General features: G+C 49.0%; 1 protein-coding gene across 2 annotated transcripts in view; it reads left to right on the top strand.

Moving 5' to 3' along the window:
* SPTBN2 (spectrin beta, non-erythrocytic 2) overlaps positions 1–22,844 on the top strand; it is a 90,260-nt gene extending 67,416 nt beyond the window's left edge. For both annotated transcript variants that reach the window (XM_083417438.1, XM_083417439.1), the window contains 21 exons: positions 243–999; positions 1,654–1,856; positions 2,501–2,591; positions 3,175–3,321; positions 3,769–4,032; positions 4,241–4,465; positions 5,515–5,604; positions 6,332–6,604; positions 7,422–7,552; positions 8,082–8,286; positions 9,400–9,774; positions 10,244–10,488; positions 11,011–11,149; positions 11,883–11,967; positions 12,398–12,594; positions 14,012–14,151; positions 14,985–15,060; positions 15,685–15,920; positions 16,789–16,962; positions 18,289–18,331; positions 19,334–22,844. In XM_083417438.1, the coding sequence (XP_083273564.1) occupies positions 243–999; positions 1,654–1,856; positions 2,501–2,591; positions 3,175–3,321; positions 3,769–4,032; positions 4,241–4,465; positions 5,515–5,604; positions 6,332–6,604; positions 7,422–7,552; positions 8,082–8,286; positions 9,400–9,774; positions 10,244–10,488; positions 11,011–11,149; positions 11,883–11,967; positions 12,398–12,594; positions 14,012–14,151; positions 14,985–15,060; positions 15,685–15,920; positions 16,789–16,962; positions 18,289–18,331; positions 19,334–19,567 (4,330 nt within the window). In that variant the 3' untranslated portion in view covers positions 19,568–22,844. The remainder of the gene's footprint in view (positions 1–242; positions 1,000–1,653; positions 1,857–2,500; positions 2,592–3,174; positions 3,322–3,768; positions 4,033–4,240; positions 4,466–5,514; positions 5,605–6,331; positions 6,605–7,421; positions 7,553–8,081; positions 8,287–9,399; positions 9,775–10,243; positions 10,489–11,010; positions 11,150–11,882; positions 11,968–12,397; positions 12,595–14,011; positions 14,152–14,984; positions 15,061–15,684; positions 15,921–16,788; positions 16,963–18,288; positions 18,332–19,333) is intronic.
* The last annotated feature ends 1,595 nt before the right edge of the window (positions 22,845–24,439 follow it).

Here is a 24,439-nt window from a genome sequence, read left to right as displayed (position 1 = left end):
GACTAAGGCTGGGGGTGAGGACTAGATCTGTGGGCCAGATCCTTACTTTGACCTGCCCACCTGACAAAAGAGGAGGCTGGATTCCTCACATGAGCCAGAGGTTCCCCACCACTAGGCCCTGGACCTGAGTGGGAAATGAAGACGAAAATGTTATCTTTCAATATACGAGTTTCACATTAAAAATGGAGGTGGCGGCCACGGCAGCGTTGAACTGGATCTCCCCTCCTTCCCCCTTCTCTCAGGTGGCAGCAGTTCCAAGCCTTGGCCAGCCGCAAGAAGGACGCGTTGACCTCAGCGCTCAGCATCCAGAATTACTACTTGGAGTGCAATGAGACCAAGGCTTGGATGCGGGAGAAAACCAAAGTGATCGAGTCCACCCAAGGCTTGGGCAACGACCTGGCAGGGGTCATGGCCCTGCAGCGCAAGCTGGCGGGCATGGAGCGGGACCTGGAGGCCATCCAGGGCAAAGTGCGGGACTTGCGGGAGGAGGCCACCCGCCTGGCGGACCAGCACCCGGAGCAGGCTCCTGCCATTTTGGACCGCTTGTCCGAAGTCGACGGGACCTGGGATGAGCTACGGGGGACCATGCGCCGACGAGAGGAGTCCCTGGGAGAAGCCAGCAAGCTTCAGGGCTTCTTGCGGGACTTGGACGACTTCCAGGCGTGGCTTCTGCGCACCCAGACGGCCATCGCTTCGGAAGACGTGCCGGCCACCCTGCCGGAGGCAGAGCGCTTGCTGAACCAGCATGAGACCATCCGGAATGAGGTGGAGCACTACAGGGGCGACTACCGGCGCTTGCGGGCCATGGGGGAGGAGGTGACGCAAGGCCACACCGATGCCCAGCACATGTTCCTGCAGCAGCGCCTCCAGGCCCTCGACACCGGCTGGAATGAGCTGGACCAGATGTGGGAGAACCGGCACCAGCTGCTCTCCCAAGCCTACAGCTTCCAGATCTTCCTGAGGGACACCAAGCAGGTGGAAGGGGTGCTCAGCAACCAGGTAAGGCACAGTTGGGGCCCACAGCCTCGAGGGCCAGATGCGGCCCTCCAGAATCTATCTAAGCCACCTCCTCTCTCCCCAGGTCACACCCCTCAGTGGCCAGTTTTGTACCCTTTGTGGCTTTTTTTGGTTGACTGTAAACCACTTTGATTGGCAGAACCAGTGCTGTTCCAGGTGCCGTGTAATACTTGCTCTGCATTTGTAAGAAATTGATCTTTTAGTGTGGCAGCAGCCACACTTTGCAACTCCCTGCCTATTGATATCAGGCAGGCTCCTTCAGTGTATCGTTTTTTTATTTCTGTTGAAGACCTTTTTTATTTAGACATGTAGAATATTGACACATGTTTAAATGATCTCTGATTGTTGATTTTCATTATTTTTTGAACGTTTTAAACAACTGTTTTTTACTGATATTTTTAAAATTCTTTTTGTAAACCACTTTGAGATTTCCCCTTTCCTATAGTCAAGCGGTATATAAATTTTATGAAATAATGAAATAAACAATTAGGCTCACAGCCTAGAAGTTCCCCACTTCGGCTCCAGGGCTTATGCAGTCTCCATTTTTCGCCTCTCCTTATCCAGGGTGTTCTCTGATGATCTGATGATGCTTTATGGGATGATCAACACCCCCCCCCCTTTTTCTTTTTTGGACAGGAATATGTGCTGACTCACACAAGCATGCCCAGCTCCCTCCAAGCTGCTGAGGCTGCCATTAAAAAACATGAGGATTTCATGACCACCATGGAGGCCAACGGGGAGAAGATCAAGGGGCTGGTGGACTCTGGCCGGAAGCTTATCATGGAGGACGGGCTCCACTCTGACAAGATCCAGGAGAAGGTCAATTCCATTGACAGCAGGTGAGGGGGATTACTCTGTGCGAAAACGCTGGTAGCGGTAATCTGATTTGGAAAAGGGAGCACGATCTAGCAACTTGGAGCAGGTAATGGGCAAAAGGTTGACGAGGAAGATCTTTGGGTTATTTGCAGTAGATATAGGGAAGAGTTTCCGATTCCTGACTGACAGACTGCAGTCCTATCCATAAGCTAAGGGTTTGAACCTCAGCTTTGATCACCAGCTGTAAAATGGGACTTGGAAGACTGCTGGCACCGCTTTCTGTTCCTCAAAGTTGCAAGTAAAACAGCATATGAGACCTGCAGCAAAATATTGCAGTGTTCAGGGTTCCAGCCTGCCAGCCACCCCATTTTCCAGGATTCCCCTTTCCATTTGCTCATCACCCTTTCCGTCCCCTGTTGATCATTTACTTTCTGCTCAGTTTTTTAAATGCTGTAATCCTCTGTTTTATTCTGCATTGTTCCATTTCATTATAGCTGTTGCTTTGTGGGCCTTTCTAGTAACACTAGTGTTGAAGGGTGGGCTATATAAATCCGTAAAATAAGTGTGGCACTCTCCTTGCTTCCTCTCCCAGGAAAACGGCTGTGGGCAGTATTGCCAAGCAGCTCCTTCTGGTTACTTTACGCCTTGTCTTCCCTCTCTCTTCCAGGCATAGGAAAAACCAGCAGGCAGCTCAGGACCTTCTGGCCCGCCTCCGTGACAATCGGGAACTGCAGCATTTTCTGCAAGACTGCCAAGAGGTGAGCAGGATCGCCTTTTGACAGATTATGGATGCCCAGCCAATGTGAATTTGACACAAGTTACATTTATTTCTGTGTTGATTTATAAACATAATATATGACAGCCATGGCAGTTTAAAATGGTATCATCGTGCTTCAAATGTATGGTGCGTGATTGTGGCCATAGTGAGCTTGGGGTCAGCATGGGTCCCCCAGCCAGAGAGTCATATGTCATATTCCGCCCCCCCCCCGCCCCCCATTTTAAAAAGGCAGAGCTCAGGACAGCCGTGTCCTTTCTCTGGGATCAGAGGCAGCAAGTCCCTGAATGCCAGTTGCTGGGGAACATGAGTGGGAGGGGGCTAATGGCCTTCATTTCCTTCTTGTTGACCTCCCAGGGACACCTAGTGGGCCAGTGGTGGGAAACAGGATGCCATGCTAGGCACATCTTCAATTGCGTCATCTTATAGCTGGCTCTCCTGCCCACCTACACTGAGAACTGAGATCTATTTAGGGGAAAGTTCTTTAGCATTAGGTGTTCTTAGGGTTGCTGGTTCTCCTAAGGGGACCCTCACCCGATGATGCTCTCTTCCTGTCTTTCCTCCAGCTCACCCTGTGGATCAATGAGAAGATGCTGTCAGCTCAGGACATGTCATATGATGAAGCCCGGAACCTCCACACCAAGTGGCAGAAGCACCAGGCCTTCATGGCCGAGCTGGCCTCCAACAAGGGCTGGCTGGAGAAGATCCAGAAGGTGAGTCTTCTTACAAAGCCCTGAGCTGGTGCTGAAACCTCCTTGCAGCGACGTTATCAGTCCTGGAAGCCCACTAATTAATAACAGGTGTGGCTGTGTAGAAATTCATGTTTTGCACATGCTCAGGGGAGCCCTTTGTTTTCATGCCCCGGCTTCTTTATTGGAGAGGTGCTGGGGCCTTGAGCCTGCCTTAAAGCTTGGAAGCAATCTCTATTATTCCCGTGGGTGCCTGTGGTTTCTTTGGTGGTAAGTTAAAGGAGCACTCCCTTCTTCACTTAACCAGGCTGAATCATAGCAGATGATTGCAGGGTGGAGTGTTCCTGCTGCTCAAGGGTCCAGTTAATCAGCTATGACCTGTTCCAGGATACCCCATTCCACCTCCACTCACACTATTCCGTTCCGCCCCCTGCAACATTTCCGTCAGCATCTGTGTCCTCCTTTCGGCAGGAGGGAGAGCAGCTGGTGGCCGAGAAGCCAGAGCTGGAGCCCGTGGTGAGGGACAAGCTGGACAGCCTGCAGAAGCTCTGGGAGGAGCTGGAATCCAGCACCCAGAGCAAAGCTCAGTGCCTCTTTGACGCCAACCGCGCCGAGCTCTTCACTCAGAGCTGTTCCGCCATGGAGGCCTGGCTGAGTGGCCTTCAGGCCCAGCTGCACTCTGACGACTACGGGAAGGACTTAACCAGCGTCAACATTTTGCTCAAGAAACAGCAGGTAAGTGCGTGCTGTGCGGCAGGGGTGAAGGGCTTGGCTGTGATGAATTTCCACCTGCACCAAATGTCTCTTCGGAGGAAAGGGCCAAAATCTGCAGAAGCAGAGGGAGGCTGCTGGGATGAAGCTGTAATGATGTCGCAGGCATTTGCAGAGCTGCAACACCCCACGATCCTTCTGCATTCCCAACAACTTCTTTCTCCACTTCCAGATGTTGGAAAACCAGATGGACGTGCGGGAGAAGGAGGTGGAGGGCCTCAAAGCACAAGCGCTGGCCCTCAGCCCGGAGGACTCCAACACCGTGGAGGTGGATGGCAAACTGCAGGCAGTGGAAGACAGGTTTGCAGAGCTGCGGGCACCACTCAGGGAGCGCTGCGAGAAGCTGCTGGCCTCCAAGGAGGAGCACCAGTTCAACCGTGACCTGGAGGATGAAATTGTGAGTCAGGGGAGGGAGAGCCGCTGTGCAGGGAGCCAGGGTTTCAGGGAAATGAGCACTACTGAGTAGGGAGAAGCAACCTGTTTCAGGCAGTGCTATCAGATAGATGACTGCACCTGAATGGCACAGCCAGACTTTTTAAAGGGTTGGACCTAGTGGGAGAGGGGCACCCATTTGGGCTCCATTGCAGGCACCGGAATGTCTTAGGATGCCAGAGACTTTATGCTGCTTTTATGTCATTTTTTAAAAGTGCATATTTTTAGGATATCTGAATAGTTTATTGCTCTTTGGCCAACCAGGCCTAATGCTTAAACACACTCACGCTACAGACAGTGACCATTTTGTGCACGTTCAGTTGGTCCAGGATGGCTGGTGCATGTGCCATTTTCTGTTCTGGAAAGGGATGGACAGGTTTATTCTCATGATGACCTGGAATGCAACCCCAGTGCAAATGGGGAGTTGCCTGTAATATGCATTTCACAAAGCCAAAATAAGCATCAACATAATGCTTATTTAAACATAAGTACATGCAGAAATCATTGCCATTTTTTTTAAACTGCTTATAAGCATTCCCTCACAAATGTAGGTTGGTGAATTTGCACCTGTGCGATCTTCATGTGCAGTCAATAGTTTTCGCTTCTCCATAGCCTTTGAATTGCTCAACAAATTTTGTGGTTCTTTATGTATATTTTATGTTGTTGTGACCTTTATCTTCATATATTGTTTACCACCCTGGAATAGATATTTTTTAATTTAACTGGTGGGATATAATAATAATAATAATAATAATAATAATTTATTATTTATACCCCGCCCATCTGGCTGGGTTTCCCCAACCACTCTGGGCGGCTTCCAAAAGAATATTAAAATACTGTGATACATCAAACATTAAAAGCTTCCCTAAATATTGTGTGTGTGTGATTTATGTATTTTAAATAACACCCCCCCCCCTTTCAAATGAACAGTAAGATGACTCTTGCCGCACTGAGTTTTTCTGCTATGGAGCCTCTTGGCATTTCTTAACCTTTTTCTCGCCTTGTGTCCTGCAGTTGTGGGTGAAGGAGCGGATGCCCATGGCAGTCTCCACTGACCATGGCAAAGATCTTCCCACTGTCCAACTACTGATCAAGAAAAATCAGGTAAGGCTTAGTTGGGTGTGGTGGTTTCTCTGCAGAGGCTCCCCCTTTCTGGAATGGACTCCCCAGGGCCTGGCGCCTTCACTGTATATTTTTAGGCATCAGGCAGAAATGTTCCTCTTCCACCAGGCCTTTGGCTGATGAATATTCTACAGCCTTTTAAAAGTGCCTGTGGGAAGTGGGGGTTATTGTTTTGCTGTTTTGTTTAGCCCATTTCCTTGTTTTTATCTTGTGTTTTATTCTGCAAAACACCACTCCCCCGAGATCTTACGATAAAGCATGGTATGTAAATCTAATAAAATAAATAAGTAAAATAAGAAAGGGAGACAAACATCTCTTTCCACTTTCTCTGCACATCACCATACTGAATTTTACCTGCCTTTATCATGTCACACACACCCTTGCTCAAAAGAACACCAAGATGAGCCCTGCTAGATTGGGCCGAACACCCATCTAGCTCAGCTTCCTGTTCACACAGTGGTCAACCAGATACCCATCATGAGAAGCTTGCAAGCCCAACAACTGGCATTGAGGGCACGCTGCGTCCAGCGGCGGAGGGAGAACCTAGCCATCGAGGCCAGTGGCCACTGATAGCCTTCTCTGCTCCAGGAATTTGACTAATCCTTTCCTAAAGCTATCCAAGTCAGTGGCCATCGCTACCTCTTTGGGGGAGCGAATTCCAGAGTTTTAACCATGCACTCTTCTTCTTCCCTCTTCCTGACACTTCCAGACCCTGCAGAAGGAGATCCAGGGCCACCAGCCACGAATCAATGACATCCTGGGGAGGTGGCAGGGGCTGGCATGCAGTGGCCTGGAAGCGGAGCTGCAGGGGCGTGTGGAGGCTTTGCAGGAGATGTGGCAGGAGCTGCAGAGCCAGGTGGAGCAGCGGCACGGGCGCCTGGAGCAAGCGCAGATGGCCCAACAGTTCTACTTTGATATTGCGGAGGCCGAGGCCTGGATGGGCGAACAAGAGCTGCACATGATATTAGAGGAGAAGGCCAAGGTCTGTGGTTTGTTTTTGCCTCTGTTAATTCATAAACCCATTCTGTCCTATTTCTGCATTTAAAAAAAACACCAAACCAAAACATGCAAAAATACTCGTTCATTTAAAGGAGCATTTCTAGATGTATTTTAACTAAGAAACTTTTTTTAAAAAAAAATTGGAGCCAAAAACTGTGATGCAAAATTCTGATACACATAGTAGCTGGGGAAAGTGCAGATCATGCTGGTTCATACTGGAATTCGCAAAATACTTAATTTCTCTCGCATTCTTTCCTGGGCCTTGCATTTCAGAAGAGCAGTGCCCTTCTCGCTAATCCTAGATGTGTGAGAATTCATTTGGTAGCATTCAAAAATGCACTCTGCAAATCTCTTCTTTATCGCATCACACATTCCAAGGTTGCATGCTGAAAACGAGTGAGTGGGAGAGGGGAAAGCCTGAGAACTGTGCTTAACTCCTCTCCCACTAGAGACAAATCTGCTCTGGGGTTGTCCTTTATGATTAGTAAGAATAGTTCTAGGACTTGGGACTTGCCAGAAGTCACATTTCTCTCTGATTGAAAGTTCTGTCCCCTTTCAACCCCAGATATACACAGGCTGCTTGCAGTTGTTCAGCAGTAGGGAGACAGGCACTCTGCACAGTCCCACGTGAACCCTTCTTTCACATAAAAATTTGGAACTGAATCCTGATGTGGAAGAACAGGTCTCAATCCTAGTTCAAATTTTAATGTCGCCTACCCCATCCTCTTTACCCCTGCTTCTGTTTCTGAAGGGGTGAGAGGAAGCAAACAAACAGGAACACACTTCTTTCTTTTCACCAGGATGAACTGATTGCTCAGGCCATGGTGAAAAAACATCTGGTGATGGAGCAGGCTCTGGAAGACTATGCCCAGACCATCCACCAGCTCTCCATCCAGAGCCGTGATATGGTAAACAACGGGCATCCCGAGAGGTAAGGAAGCCCACCATTCCCCTACCAAGACAGTTGGGGAGCCTCTCCCCGCATGCCCCATCAAGTTCCCTGCTGTGGCCCAAGTCCTGTTTAGGATGTCATTATACCCCTCTTTCTCCTGGAGGTCTCAGAGCACGCACCTGTTGTGTGAATCAGTTCACCAGCTTATTACACCACTCTTTTGTGGGGGGAGAAGCCAATCAGGGATCCTGGGATTCCATGCAAAATGATGACAGCTGTTGGGCCAGCCAGCACTTGCAGGGGCTTTTGAGGCCTGATCTCCTTGGCCCCAGGCCTGTTGGGATGTCATTTCTCTTAGAGGTCTCAGGGCATGCACCTATAGTGTGAACCAGTTTACCAGCTTATTGCACCACTCTTTTTTAGGGGTGGAAGCCAATCAGGGAGCCTGGGGTTCCATGCAAAATGAGGACAGCTGGTGGGCCAGCCAGCACTGGTCAGGGCTTTGGAGACCTGTATTCCTTGGCATCCGTGGATGATGTCTGTCCCTCTCTCTTTCCCTTTCCTGCAGTGAACGGATCAATCTCCGGCAGGGCCAAGTGGACAAGCTCTATGCCAGCCTGAAGGACTTGGCTGAGGAGCGCCGGGCCAAGCTGCAGGAACAGCTCCGCCTCTGCCAGCTGAAGAGGGAAGTGGATGACCTTGAACAGTGGATCTCGGAGCGCGAGGTGGTGGCTGCTTCTCATGAGCTTGGACAGGACTATGAACATGTCACGGTGGGTCTCGCCCTCCCAAGGGATCCCTAACATACCCAGAGGCAGGAAGCACCTCTCCAGAGCTCTATACCTCCTTCACTGAGGTGGCTGAAGGGTGAACAGGACACCCAAGTGATCCTAGTTCTGCACCAGGAAACCCCATATCAATGGTGCATTATTTGCCCTTTTGCATGCATAGCAGGTTCTCTTCCACTGAGCTACACCCCTTCCCAGTAAGATTCCAGTCATCGTGGTTCTGAATAAAGGGCTGATTTAAATAGGAACATAGGGAACTGCCTGCTGTGGAGTCAGATTATTTGTCCAACTATCCACTGTTGTGTCTTCTGATAGCAACTCTCCAAGGTCTCAGATAGAGAAAAGTCTCTGATCCCCTACTTCTTGCGATCATTTTAATTGGACATATCTTGAACTGAACCAGGAACCTTCTGTGTGCAAAGCAGGTGCTCTACCTCTGTGCTATTATCCCTCTGCCTTTTTTGCCCCTTTGCCCTTCACACTTGTTTGTTTCCCACCATTGTGCCAGGAGCTGGAGTCAGCAATAAAACACCCTATGTCAGAGAATTCAACTCTTTATTCAAAGAAACCAAAACAGTGCAGGCCTAGTGATCACAGCAAATCTTTCTATCTAGTAGGTCTTGCCCCAGTGAGGCAATTGCCTTCCTACTGCTCTAAGGCTGCTTCTCCTCTGGGTCCTTCCCTGGCAATCTGAGGCTCCCTTGTCTTTTCTCTCTTTGCTCCACCCTTTTCATTCCTCTCTATGTTCTGAGAGACCAGGCAGGATCGGAGCTGGTTGCAGCAAGAGGGGAAAACTCCCTGGCAGCCTGCATCATCTCTGCCTCTTGGCGCCCTCCTCTCCAGCCTCCACTTCTGCCTCTGATTCTGGGCTGCTCTCGGCCACAGACTCTTCCTGCTCACCAAACCCAGCTACCTCTTCAGCTTCTGACACCTGCTCCTCCCAGTCTCCCACTTTTCCCTCTGACCACTCATCATTGTCCGACCACCATTCCCCTGGCTCAGCCTGGGGTTCCCCAGCTGGTGCCTCCCAACTATTCCTCTGCAGGAAGCCACTCAATGACAATTGGGACCTTTGCAGTGCTCTCTTCTTCCCTACAGATGCTGCGGGACAAGTTCCGGGAATTCTCACGTGACACCAGCACTATCGGTCAGGAGCGGGTGGATGCCGTCAATCGGCTGGCGGACGAGATGATCTCTGCCGGTCACTCCGAAAATGCTACCATTGCCGAGTGGAAGGACAGCCTGAACGAAGCCTGGGCCGACCTCCTGGAACTCATTGACACCCGGAGCCAGATGCTGGCGGCATCCTATGAGCTGCACCGTTTCTACCACGATGCCCGCGAGACCCTCAGCCAGGTCCAGAACAAGCAGAAGCAGCTGCCCGATGAAGTGGGCCGGGACCTCAACACGGCGGAGGCCATGCAGCGGATGCACAGCGCATACGAGCACGACATCCAGGCGCTCAGTACCCAGGTGCATTTGGGGGACTGGGGAAGGGAATAAAATCAGTGCAAGGCCCAGACTCTGCCTACTGAGAGGAGGAGCATCAGGAGAACAGTGGAGCAGTCTCCAATCAGCTTTTACGTTTTAATGTTTGTGTAACTTTTTTTATATATACTTGTAAACCACTATTTCTTTAAATTATTTAACAAAAAAAATCACATATCACTCAAAAACATATATTTTTTTTAACAACAACAACAAAATTGTTTTTTGAGTAATTGCTGATTAGGAAATTACACATTTTAGCCAAAAATCTGGAGATCAATTTGTACTAAGCATCGCTTTAACCTTGCTTCTACAAGAAAAGTCTCTCCCAACTCCAGTGGTCAAAATGCAAACATCATTCACCCTGCCTTGATCAAGGACCTCGGTGGGAGCACCTGGGACACTCTTGATGGTGAGGGACCCTGACTCACCTGTGGCTTGTTTGGCTTGGCAGGTGAAGCAGGTGCAGGACGATGCTGCACGGCTGCAGAAGGCTTATGCCGGCGAGAAGGCAGATGACATCCGGAGGCATGAGCAGTCTGTTAGTGAAGCTTGGTCTGACCTGCTCAGCAGCAGCAGCGGCCGCCGGCACCTCCTCCTTGACACTGTTGACAAGTTCCGCTTCTTCCGCATGGTGCGTGACCTCCTGCTGTGGATGGATGATGTCAACCTCCAGATAGATGCCCAGGAGAAGCCCAGGTAAGGGTCAATAGGAGCAGGTCTCTGTAGGTGGCAGGTCTAGTCCCTAACTCACCCAGGCCACATTCACATCATTCTTTTAAAGCACTATGGTGCCACTTTGAGCAGTCATGGCTTCCCCCCAAAGAATTCTGGGAAGTGTAGTCCATTAAGGGTGCTGAGAGGTATTAGGAGACCCCCATTTCCCTCTAAGAGGTCCCAGAGATCCCTGTGAAGACAGATTCTTTGTTAGAGTGGTTTCTCTAGGAATTGTAGCTCTGGGAGGGGAATAGGGGCTTCCTAACAACTCTCAGCACTCCGAGCAGCTCCCAGAATTCTTTGGGGGAAACTGTAAGTGTTTAAAGTAGTGTGAATGTGGCCATCCTTGGATGTGTCCTTGTGGAATGATGTGCTGGGACCAGACCGGGCCTTAGGGTGTCTCGTCCTGCCCGCACTCCAGCTCCCCACTTCTTGCCCTGCTCTGCTTAGATGTGATTTCTAGGGGAAAGCCTAGTAGCCGGCCTTTCCTACATTCCCCCACAGGGACGTCTCGGCAGCAGACTTGGTCATCAAGAACCACCAAGGGATCAAGGCCGAAGTTGAGGCCCGGACAGACAGCTTCAACGCCTGCATCGCCATTGGCAACGACTTGTTGGCCAAAGGACACTATGCCTCTGACAAGGTGAGAAGGCCTCCCCTGAACTGATGCAGCTATTGCTTGTTTTGCAGGAAAGGTGTACTGATTTTGGAATTATGCACTTTTTAAAGCTCAGGTATGGTTGTTGTTTTTCCCCAGTTTAAGATAGGCAAGGTAAGTCCCTCTTGCCTTTAAATGAAACAAAAAGAACCTTATGAAGAGATGCAGCAAGAGACCCAGGCTCAGTCTTGGCTGAGCCTTGCACCACAGCTGGATGATAAGCTTTCCCCTCCTGAGATGTTCTGCAGCCACACAATCGTTAAAGATCAGGGACATTTTTCCTCTATTGGCAGCTGCCTATGTCAAGCTATTTGTCCATCTAGCCCACCACTGTCTACCTCAGGCATTGGCAAACTTGGCCCTCCAGATGTTTTGGGACTACAACTCCCATCATCCCTGACCACTGGTCCTGTTAGCTAGGGATGATAGGAGTTGTAGTCCCAAAACATATGGAGGGCCAAGATTGCCTATGCCTGGTCTACCTGGAGATGCCGCAAATTAACAAACCTTTGCATGCAAAACAGGTGCTCCACCAATAAGCTCTAACCCTTCCCCTAGAAGTAAAGATACTAGTCCTTGTGGTAGAGAGTTACACAGGTAAACCTATGTACAGCTTGATGTAGACTGCCCCAACGTTCAGACTGATTGGGACGACTCTGGATTACTATTTCCCCCCAGCTAAGCTCCCTCTGCATCTCTCTGCTTTTGTTTTGCTCAGATTGCAGAGAAGTTGACCCAGCTGCAGGACCGACGCAAGGAGATCAATGACAAATGGCGGGAGAAAATGGACTGGTTACAAATTGGTAAGTGGGTGAGGGTGTGGGGGCCTGAGGACTCAGGGAGTGGCGCTTCAGAGGGCTAGAGTTCATTTTGGGGCAGGCCCAAGGAACTCGGGGATGGCATGTGTGGGTGCAGCGCACATTATCCCCACAACAACTTTTTCTGAGTAGGGCACCAGCAGAACTTCATGGCTAAGCTCAGGCCTCCGTGGTCCCAAGAGGGAGGTTCTGCTTCAGGCACCATTGCCATTCTAAGAGAAGGAGGGAGATGTCCTTGGTCAGTTCTGGCACCTCTTTTTCTAGAAAAATAGCACTGCTCACGAGGGAACGTGGCCCTCAGGCTGAAGAAGGTTCACCATCCCTGAACTAACAGCAAGAACTTGAGACTCAGGATTTGGGGTCCTCACCACTGACTACTCTCTCTCTCTCCCTTCACCCCTCCCTCTGCCCACAGTCATGGAGGTGCTAATGTTTGGGCGGGATGCTAGCATGGCGGAGGCCTGGCTCTCCAGCCAAGAGCCGATTGTGCGTTCTGCAGAGCTGGGTGGCAACGTGGACGAAGTGGAGAACCTCATCAAGCGCCACGAGGGCTTCCAGAAATCAGTTGCTGCCTGGGAGGAGCGCTTCCTGGCACTGGAGAAGCTCACAACGGTCAGTGGGTGAGATCAGGGAGGGCGGGGGAGGTGTCACGCAAATCCTTGGGAGGCTTGTGGGAAGTGCCCGAGTCAGCTGTTAGCCACTGCCCCTTGGCACCACATTACAGCAGCCTGGTTCTCAGACGTACGTTTCCTCAGCATGAAGATTCTGCTTCCAGCAAACAGTTCTTCCTAGGCCAATCCTCCGTGAATTTGTCCGGTCCTTTTTGTTGTCCCAAAGGCCCATCTCACAATGAGGGCAATAAGGCGAATGCAATTGCTTCCTGAATTCCTCAGCTCCAGACCCAGGGGTCAAATGCAGCCCTCCAGGCCTCTGTTTCTGGCTCTCACAACTTTTCCCAGGCCACATCCCCTCTCCAGCCCTACCGCACGCCCGAATGTTTCTGCCTGGCTGGAACACGTCCTTGAACACCTCTTGTAGAAACTAGACTATTGTACAGAGGTAGCATTTACATTCAATGCTCCACCCAACCTTTGCCTCTGGCTCTGCTGACCCCTGGCGTACGGCCCTCAAAAAGTTGCCCATAAGGGAAGGTTCCTCACCTCTGATGTGTGGACCTGCAGTAGGGTCTGCTGCTATGGACAGACACCATGATCCAAAGGCAACCTCTGCTTTGGCCCTCTTCCTCTTCAAGGAAAGTACCTCTAGCCAGGACTTGTGCCAGGCCTCAAGCAGCTGACTTCGTGTATTAAAAAGGCACCACCATGGCAGGCAGGACTTTTTTTTCCGGCCAGAACTCTCTGAGCTGGCATCCTAGCCCCCCTTCCAAAGTGGCTGAAGCTGAAGCCCACCAGGCAGAGCACTTCCCCTTTGGCCTGTGTTCTCACAAATCACAACCCCCCACTTCCTTTCTCCTCCATCTGTGTTGGGGCCTGCCAGCCCAAGCCTGATCCTGACATGGAGCCCATGATTTCTCTTCATGTTTTCTTAAAACTTCTGTCATGGCCAAACTAGACATCTCATTGAACAGAATCAGAGAATCTTGGAACTGTAGAGTTGGAAGGGACCCCAAGGGTCATCCAGTCCAACCCCCTGCAATGCAGAAATATCGCTAAATAAGTCATTAGAAAACATGTCCACACCCCCTTGTTTAAACTGGCATGCCTTCTAACTTTGGCTCTTATCACCTCCCACATGACTCATGTAGCTCCATGCCTTTACCCTGGCCTTCGATACTAGAGATATTTTTCAGACGCACCCTATCCTGATTGTAATTTGTTTTAGAGGAGTTTATGTTGCCTTTCTATATTGCAACCCTTCCTGGGACCTTAATGATGAAAGGTAGGCAAGAACTATGAGTACATCATTAAAATGGTCTCCTTACCTAAACTGAAAAGAAAAGAAAAAAAGACCCAACATTAGCTTATTTTTGACAACCTTGTTCCATCAGTTTTTTCTTCTTTTCCGCCAGCTGGAAGAGAATGAACGTCGCCGACGTGAGCAGGAGGAAGCGAGGAAAAAGAGGCCCCTGACTCCGCCTGTGCCAGAACCCACAGCCACGATGCCACAGAACCAGCATCTGGAAATGCCACATGATCCCAGTGATGCCCGGTGAGAGTTTTTTCAGGGGAAGAAGAAGGACATTTGGAGTGGCAAAGCAGGCAGAATGCTGTGACTGATTCAGTACAGAAGAAAAGTAGAATGCAAAATTAAATCCACTCCACAACCATTGTTCTAACACCTAATACTATTTTTAAGAATTAGGAGGAAAGTGTCTTTGTATGTGTTTATCGTGAAAATTACATTTGCAGGAACTGGGGATAGCGGAGAGAAGAAAAGGCTGTTAAAGGAAATGGTTGATTACCCACCTGAATATTCAATGGAAAGATAAATTGGGTGGGTGGGGAAAGATTTATTTTATTTAACCAGCCTCCCTTGAGAACTTTCTGGTGGTAAGAGCTATTTGACAGTGGAACAGACTGCCTTGGAATGTGGTGGACTCTCCTCCCTTGGAGGATTTTAAGCAGAGGTTGGATAGCCATCTTCCTGGGAATTCTTCAGCTGTGATTCCTGTGTCATTAGGGGGTTGGACTTGATGACCCTTGGGGTCCCTTCCAATTCCCCTGCAATTCTGTGATGAGAGATTCAGGTTAGTGTGCATAGGTTTGAATAAAATTGCACACAGTATGAAAGGACGATAACCGTATTGTAGAGCAGGAATCAGAAATGAAACATCCGTCAAACTATTGTGCCTTCTCTGTAGAGGCACGCACTCCCTCTGAGCCCCCCAAAAGACAAGCATTTGCAAAATGCTGGCAGTAAGCCATAGAGCTGTAGCAGCAAAATGCAACATGGGAGATAAAGAGGTGAGAGTCTCTCCACAGATGTACTGTGACCTGGTGTGCTTGAACTTCAGCACAGACTCACACACCTGTCTTCCCCAGGAGCCCTGGAGAGCGAGGCTTGTCGCTGGAGTTACCATCTCTGAACGGGATTGACCCTGATTCCGAGTCTCCACAGGTGAGGCATGGATACTAAGGAGTGACGACTGGGGGCGGGATTGGGAGACATAGAGGTGATTGGTTGGCGAGTAAGGCCGGAGGTGGAATCCTAGAACCATAGAGTGGCAAGGGATGGATAGTAACCCTGAGTTAAAAAAGAAAATTCCACTTATTTTTCCCAAGAGAAAAAATTGCATTGGGTTCTAAACCCTTCATCAGCCATTGTGTAGTTTTGGAAGCCCCCAGTGGCTCAGAGGCAGGAGAAAGAGAACACAGGATCTCTTAGCGGTGTGGCACTTTGGTTAGAATGTCAGGCTAGGACTCGAGAGATGCCAGGGCAAAGTCAGGAAGTTTAATGGGTGAATTGGGCCAGTCATCAATGTAACCTACTTCATAGGGTTGTTCTGAAGATAAAACTGGGGAAGGTGGAGAAAAGTATAAAGCTTGGTGGGATATAAATTGAATAAATAAATACCAATAAATTGTCCAAGTCCCAAGCTGCCCCTTCTACCTACTACTATCCCCCCTTCCCGCCAAACCCCTATGCCAATGCAGATGCACTGAGCTACAACAGGATACAACAACTAAAAAGGGTGAGTGTGTTTTTAGAACCCCATAACTCAGCACCTCCTGTCTCTTGCAGATTTCAGAGACATCTGGTACGGTAAACGGGTCACGAATGGATTCCTTGTCCAAGGGGAAGGAGCCCAGCCCAACCCCATCACCTCAGCTCCATTCCAAACCGCCTGCCCACAGCGATCCCACTCAGTTGGCCACACTGGCCCCACGCACACCAGACCCCTCGGCCTCAGAGCAGATGGAAGGGATGTTGTGTCGGAAGCAGGAAATGGAGTCACACGGCAAAAAGGCAGCCAACAGGTGAGCTCTGCATGTTTGTGTGTGTGAACCTGGGGTGCTGGATAGGCTTTCCATACATCAGGAAAATTCTGTACATGTCCTGGTTTTGGGGTGTCAAAATGGCATTGGGGGAATTTTGTTGAATTGGCAAAATGTCAGGAAAATGTATGGCAGTGTGATGGGAAAAGCTCAACATTTTTTGGGTCTTTCTAAAATAAAGCTCAGCAACTTTGCGGGTGTCCAGAATTTTGCTTTTTGAAAGTAAACCCTAGTGTTGGAGAATGATTCTACTTGTGGGCATAAGACAAGGCCATTGAGTAAAATCTATCTATCTGCCTATTTCAGCGGCAGAGCATCTGCCTTACATGCAGAAGGTCCCAAGTTCAGTCCCCGACATCTCCAGGTTAGGCTAGGAAGGACCCTGGAGAGTTGCTGCCAGTCAGTGTAGACTATACAGAGCTTGGATGGACCAAAAGGCAGCTTCCTGTGCCCCTATCTAATGATTTCCTATGTGAAGCAGTACTGTATCATCATTTTGTTTATTCATTTCAACGTTAGTCTCTAAGTCAGTGTACAGTAATGTTAAAAAGATACGATAAACATAACATCAGTTACAACCAACCATAAAGTCCAAAAACTTTCTTAAAACACTTGCTGAAGTAAAATAAAAAGACTTGAATTCAAAGAAGTTGCCACAGTAGTTTTAAGTCCCTAAAATAAAAACATATACACAGGAATAAAGTTTGCAAATCATTCCGGACTTAAACAGACACAACTTCTGCTGCTTCTAGCCCACTGTGGGGAGGGGGAAACGCAGCTTTGGGTGGCTTGGGAGTGAAGGGGGTCATTGAGAGATGCTCACAGCTCCTTTCTTTCCCCGCCTTGCCAGGTCCTGGCAGAACATCTACTGCATTGTCCGGAAGGGCAGCCTGGGCTTCTACAAGGATAGCAAGAGTGCCAGTCACGGCATCCCGTACCATGGCGAAGTGCCCATCAGCTTGCAAGGGGTGCAGTGCAACGTTGCTCTGGACTACAAGAAGCGCAAGCACGTCTTTAAGCTTGGGTAGGTCAGCAAGGTTCTTTCAGCCAAGTAGCATTGACCACACTTACTTTTATGCTCTCCTTGTTTCTGAATGTACCACTGGATGCTCTGTGCTCATGCAGCTTAACTGCCGTGACTCACAGCTGTGGATGAGAGGATTTGTCCATTTTGGTTTCCCTCCATTTCTCATTTTTCCAATCTCAGACTCGCTTCTCCACATTTCCACAGCGATTCTTATTTAAAATCTTTGTGAAGATTCTTCAGCATTTTTGTGAGCATTTCTTCTGTACACAGCTTTGACCAAAGCACACATATACACAAGCAGTTTCTCCTAATATAATGCATGCTTTGTATGTTATTTTCGTTAAAAATAATTTGCTTTTATGCACCCTTTCCTCTAATACATGCATTCTTGTGTAAAAATTCTTTGGTGGGAGAACTGCATAGCAAATTTTGGATCAGTGCAGATTTTGAAGGATGGCTGTGCTTTGGTTTTCGTGTTTCAGAAAGTGCAAATCTGAAAAATTCAACATTAAATTTGAACTGAACGGAATGTCTCTCATAGCCCTGGGGGTCATGTGAGCTATGGGGGAATCTTGTTGTAGCTCTCAGCCCTAGGAATATTCAGAACTGTAGTGAAAGCAGTTGCAGATCAGTTCACAGAATTTTCAGCACCCACCACAGTGCAAAAGTACTGTCCTAACAGCACAGTCCCATGCATGCATTCAGAAGGTGTTAATGTCAGGTAAGCTTGTCTAAAGGTGTTGAGGGGGCAACAGAAAAGAGATCCATTTTAGGCAATTTGGTTTCCCTTTATTGAATAAATGAACATAGAGGAGCATTGCAGGATGGTCCAAACAGTATATGCAGTATATACAGAAATGTACAGGGATATCTTTATTTTTTAGCCATTCATTCATTTGTATTTTCCAGTGAGAAATTTAGTAACATGTAAAAAGGTAACAAAGGGGGAAGACGACACCTAAATAGTTAAACTCTGCTTTTGACAACTTATTAAGTTTATATTGTATTGTCTTATATTGCACCTTGAATTGCAGTGGGCAGGGGTCCTGTTTCCTGTAAAGAAGGAGGGTGGGTGGTGATTTTGGTAGTTTATTTGTAGTAATACCTTATGATTGTGTACTGGCTTTTTCTCAATATATATGTTTTTTAAAAAGAAAAGGCAAGCATGTTTAGGACTTTGTGTTTTGTACAAAGTAATGTGACTGTTTTTTAGCCAGATTCCTAGCTCTTGTTAGCAGAGGGATTGGAGTTTGGAGATGATCCACAGACAGGAACCAGGGCGATTCTTAAATCCCTTTTCTCTTTCTCTCTCTCTCCTTGCAGGTTAGCGGATGGCAAAGAATTTTTATTCCAGGCCAAGGATGAGGTGAGTAGAGGTCCAATTCTGCAAATCCTGCTTCTAGAGGACAGGTGGCTCCAAGGCCTCCGACCCCCTCCCCCACCACGAAGCCAAATTGCAGCCCTCATTTCAGCTCCAACTCTTCCTCCTACATTAGCATCGGGAACAGCCTGGTTTGGGAGCTGCTGAATTAGACTGATGGTCCATCTAGCACACCAAGTGGCAGTGGCTCTCTGGGGTATCTGATGGGCCTTTTCCCCAGCCAAACCCTGAGATGGTGGGGATTGAAACTGGGATGTTCTGCAGCACTTGGCTATGGGGCTCCTCCCCACTTTCATCTGAATGGCTAGAATTTTTCTGAAAGTCTGTATGGAAAAAAGGATACGTTTAAGGTGCGTGGCTTCTCCCCAAGGAATCCTAGGAACTGTAGTTTATAAGGGTGCTGGGAATTGTAGCTCTGTGGGGCATGAACTGCTGTTCCTAGGATTCTTTGCGGGGAGACAGGTGCTTTGCATGTGTGCCAAATGTGCTTTAAGTGTACAGTGCGGATGTGCTGCTCAAAAGCCACACCCTTTGACCTGGATGCCCCCCCCCCCTCCTGATCTCAGGATTGGGACAGGCTCTAGATGTTTGTTGCCCCCACTCAATGCTCTTTTTTACCCATGCCTCCAATGCTAAGAGTCGAGTGCCACAGATTAAGTAGCCAGAAGAAAGATTAAGTAGCCATGTACAAGAAAGGTGGTCATAGTAGGATTGGGGTGGGGGTGGGGATTCCCATCAACTCAGGCCATTGGCTGTGCTGGGTGAGGCTGATGGGAGTTGGAGTCTATAAAATGAAAGGAGCTGCCCATCCATGCCAGCCCAGCCTCTGACTCCAAAGCCCTTAACATCCACCCTCTCTTATATACCCCTTAGAGGGGGAATGGTGCCTATTCCCAGGGGCATGCTGGGGGGTAAACACTCCGCACATGCTCAGAAGGACTATCGGCTCATGCTTTGCCCCCTCTCCCACTTCTTCCCCCATCCCAGGCTGAGATGAGCAGCTGGATGAGAGTCATCAACGCTGCAGCTGCCTGCGCCCCAACACCACAAGGCCCTGCAGAGGACCAGCCGCCGCTCATCAGCAAAGGAATGACCCGGGCCTTGACCATGCCTCCCGTCTCGCCTAACAGCGCCCCGGAAGGGACTGTCACTCTGCGTAGCAAAGAGTCCAAGGAAAAAGATCGCGAGAAACGCTTTAGCTTTTTCAAGAAGAACAAATAAGGGGCCACACCCGGAGAAGTGGGGCAGGGTGGGGGCTGCAGCTGCCGAATCTGTACAGAACTGATCATCAGAGCGGGCATGGCGGGGGCTTTGGACTGGGGGGGGAGGGAGGGAGGGGCCGGGGCATGACACAGCTGATGGAGACCACAGTTGTTTTTCTTTTTTTAGTACTGCAGATTGCATGAAGCATCTTCAAACTTTATGAGGAATGCCTCTCCTCCTGCCTCCCCGCCCTCCAACAAAAGAAAAAAAAAACTAAACAAGCCATGCTGCCTCTATCGAATCACGTTTGCAGAAGCCCCTGGCAGAGATGCTGCATTGGAGGGTGGGGGGCAGGCTGCCTTGAGATGGGAGGGGAGGAGGGTTGATGAACTCTGGGTGTGATGGGGGTGCACACCAGGGTCATCGAGTGATGGGTGCTGCGCAGGTCATGGGGAGAGGGAGGAGGACGGCCCGCTACTTCCATTCAGTAGGAGCAGAGGGATCCCGACCTTTCTGGGGTTGCAACGGCATGGGCTCTGTGCGAAAGTTTTCCGTTTCCAGGTGCCATCAAAACTTTGTCGGAGGTGAAATGGACTGTTCAGGGTTTTGTCGTTGAGAATCTTCTCCTATGATCTCATCCCTAGCCAGGAAATGCTTCCACTGCCTGAGGAGCCCCACCACCTCACCCCATTTTCCTCCCTGCGATACCTGGTATGCTCTATCACGTTTTTGCAGCCTCCTGAAATGGGCCCTGTCCTGAAGGCTGACAGGAAGGAACAAGATATGGTTGGTTTTGAAGAAAAGCCTCTTTTCCAGTGCACTGCTGGACCCAACCTTGCTCTCTGTCTTTCCCCTCCAATTTTTTTTTTTAGCTAAATCATGTCCCCAGCAGCTGTCTAAAAACAGTAGCTAAGCCACCTTCTCAATGGGCAAGTAAGTGAGTTCCCCTTTAATAAGGACCCTGGTCCTCGGCTTTCATCAGGGATGGGTAGAAGTTAGATTGGAATCTTGTTAGTAGATCTCTGGCTGTTTTGTGGTAGATCGGCAAGAGGTTTTGACTCCTAATGATCCGACAATAGCAACAACTGCCTCCTCCCTCAAATCAGATTCCTTTGGGAGTAAGCAGGAGTGGATTTTTGTATGAAAGGATTTGTGATCTTGATACTGGATACTGATCACTACTTCCTGGACTCAGCACGTGCTCAGAGGGCACACTTTCATCCTTAATTCTTATTAAGTCCTCAGTACATTTGCTCAGTTGAGCTCCTGTTGTTGCACCTGGCTCCAGGTGGTAGATCTCAGGGTTGTAGGGAAAAAACAAAGTAGATCCCTCAGGCCTACACTCTGCCCAGGTCTGGATTAGGGTTACGCTACCTAAGCAAGGAGAGGGTGTATGAATGGAGACATTGTGGGTGAGCGAGGTAGGGGGCTAAGCCTCCCCCCCCCCCCATCTTTGAAACTGCCTCCTCCACTGTGATTCTTACAATTTCTCAGGCCTCCAGACTGGAAGCAGAACCGGGATAGACAGGTGGTTACAGGAGAGGGGCAAAAGTCTTGCATAAGACAAATTTAGCTTTCTTCTGTCTACCAAGGCCAGTTCCATGTTTTTGGGGAGTGGGGACTGGCAAAGTACCCCTCTGGACCCAGGCTTATTGGCCAGCTGGTTCTTGAAAACCAGCAGCCACTTTTATTTCCCCACAATACCCTTGGTGCCCCTGGAGCATTGTGGGAAATTTTAAAACGGCAGGCGTCATTGGTTTGCCAATAGTTTTTTGGGGGGGGCTGAACCAGATGTTGGCACCACTTGGGCCAAAGCAGGCATTGCTGCTGCTAGGTAGGTCGTTTGCCAGAGGCACCCATCACTTCCACTTTAGGTCATATCCCCTTCTGTCACTCACTCTCACTTTCTCTCTCTCTCACACACATGCTTTGCTGGCTGGGACTGATGGAAGTGGTAGTGCAGAACATTTGGAGGTCATCAGGATTGGAAAGACTTGTTCTACAGCAGTGGGGCAAAGCTGCATCCCAAGAGACACCTTCTGCCAATCACAATTATCTATGGCTCTGGTAATCCATGCCACTATTATAAAGACCACTCGCACACCCCTGCCTTTTTCTGGCCTTGATTTCCTCATTTTCTATGAGCTCAAACATCTAATCCAGCAAAACTCTCAAGCAGCACCTCTTGTAAGTTCTCAGCATCTGTTATACCAGCCTTCTCCAACCGGATGCCCTCCAGATGTCTTGAACGACAACTTCCATCAGCTCCAGGTAACACGTCTATGCTACTTGAGGCTAATGGGAGTTGGGGTCCAAATCACCTAGGCTTCATGCTGGAGGAGGTTACAGTACATGGAAGTATCCTGCCTGTGAACAGACATTTCTTTCTGCACTACCGTGGCTCATAGCAGTTTCTATACTTCCCAGCCGCAAGTCCAGTCTCCACATCCTGTGGCCATGAGTCACTCTGTTCTGTCTTAAAAGGGAGACTTTGGAATCAAAAGGGAGCAAATGCATTGTGTTCTGGGCAGTGATTGTATTTTATTTTTTTTGCAAAGCCTGTCCTGAAAATAACTCCTCTCTGGGCCCTTTTTTAAGAAAAAGAAGCAGGAAAGGTTGTTCCTGAAGGCTGTATTGAAAGGAGCCAGTTTACATGGCTGGAACATATTTGGGTGGTGGTGGTTGGGTATTACAAGAATCACATTACTTTGCCCGGTTGTAGGAACTGAGTTTGCTCTGTTGGGTCTACCTGGATTCGATGTCCATCGAAACCTCACCAGCTTGCCTGATCTCCACAGGCATGGAATTCCACCGCTGATCTTCACATCCCGCACAGCTGTGTCCTTACTCCATTCCCGTTTTTCTAGCTCTGGTTTTTGACCTGTGTGTGCCTTCCTTTTCATAATCATATGCTGCCCTGCCTGCTACACTTCCACCCTCCCCACCCCCTTGCCATGTGAAGATAACACTGCGCCGTCACCCTTGCCACAAAGGATGCAGAGGCTGCCTCAGCACAGGGCCCACAGCAGGGTGCGCAAAACCCAGAGAGCAGCCATCGCCTGCCTCCCAACAATCTGGATTACAGGAGATGACTTGGGAAGAGGGTTCTGTTTCTGAGGGAGGGGACCTGACTTTTAAAAGCAAGGCACTCTGTGCCTTCCCAGCACACCTGTCAGGGGTCCCTGCTCCCAAGCAGCATCCCGGTGGTGTATCCGTGCTTGTGGGAGACCGTTATTCACGTGTTTGCAGTGGCATCTGTTCCGATCTTTTTGGACAAATAAAAAGAATCTGTGTAGAGAGTAGCCAGCCTGTTTCATTCCTGCCCACCTGTTGCGACGGCAGCAAAATCTGAAATCCCCTCCCTGTGTTGCTGTCTCTGCGTTAAAAGGCAAATAGGCTGAGCAGGATCTTATTTACTTATTTATTAAAATACTGATATACCACCAAATGATAAAAAATATACTGCAATGGTTCACAACATTAAAAAGATAAAAACCATATAATAAAAGTGTCTGAAAGTTAAAACAAATTTAAAAGCAAAAAGTTTTAAAACTAGTCTGCTTGGTCAATTGCTTTTTTAAAATGGAGAGAGCTGCCTGATGAGCCAAAATATAGGCATGTGAAGCTTTCCAACACAGAGAAAAGCTTTGCCTTGTCTTGCTAGTCACTGCAACAAGTGATAATGCAGGGACATGTATGGAGTTGGCATTTTCAGGCACCTTGACAGGGTCCCCTTTGCTGATCACCAGAGCCTGTTGTTGCCGCAATTCTCACCCTTGTCACCTGCAGACCTCTTCTCACTCACCTGCCCTTTCTCTCTGGGGAACAGTGAAGATTGGGCTCAGAATGAGTGGCTGCAAGGAGGAGGAGAGAAGCATGCACTGCATCTTGCCCAAGGGTTTCCCTGGAGAGTCAATGCCAGTGTTGAGCTAGAAAAGCCTGACTTGGGGCAAGGCAGCTGCTCCTGTTAAAAACCCTGAGTCTGCAGCATGCAACACTTTAACTGGTACACCCCAAGAGGAGACCCGTCATTTGAAGTGGAAACATGATTGGATAAGTATTGTTAACCCAAGGAGGGGAGACACCTCCACCCCCACCGCAGACTTAAGGCTGCTTTATAGACTGGCTACTGCCATCAGCTTCCTCCAGTGTACCGTAACTTCAGGCTGCCACCCTTTTAAAAAAAGGCTGACAGTGCTTCTGTGTCTTTAACAGACATAGCACAGGCAAAAGTTTAACTTAAAAGGAGCCCTAGTAAACCAGAGCCCATCTCTAGTGTATTGCAGGGAGTTGGAAGAGACCCCAAGGGTCATCTACTCCAACTCTACAATTCTGTGATTCTATTTGCCCTGTCAGTAGCCACCAGCCATTATGGTTGTGCTCTACCTCAACTGCCCAGAGATAGCATGCCTCAATGCCAATTGCTAGCAATCAAAAGTGGGGGAGGAGAGTGTTGCACTCAGGTCCTCCTTGCAGGCTTCCCATAGGCATCTGGTTGTCCAATGAGAGAACAGGATGCTGGACCAGGTGGGCCTTTGGCCTGATCCAGCAGCCAGGCTCTCCTTAAGATCTTAACAACATCCAGGGAGACTCACAAGCATGAATTATGTCTTGTCTGCTAACTGATATTCAGGTTGCACTTGTCCATGGAGGTTCCACTTAACTGTAACTGCCCATAGCCTTCAGTAGGCAGCTCCTCTGTGATGCTTAATTAGAAGAAAAGTACAGCTCCATTTCCCCCTTGGTCAGACCTTATCTGGCATACTTTCTTACCTTTTGACACACTGCATTTGCCCACTGGAAAAAGGCTTTCCATACTGGATTTCTGCCCATACTGTGAGGGGTGGGTGGGGGGAGCAACTGAAAAGAAAAAAGGTTTCTTTGCTACTT

This window comes from Podarcis tiliguerta, assembly GCF_965153285.1.
Source record: "Podarcis tiliguerta genome assembly, chromosome: 16".
In the NCBI taxonomy this organism is placed as follows: domain Eukaryota; kingdom Metazoa; phylum Chordata; class Lepidosauria; order Squamata; family Lacertidae; genus Podarcis; species Podarcis tiliguerta.
The sequence above is the reverse complement of the archived record's forward strand: the minus strand, read 5'-3'. Positions and strand labels throughout refer to the sequence as shown.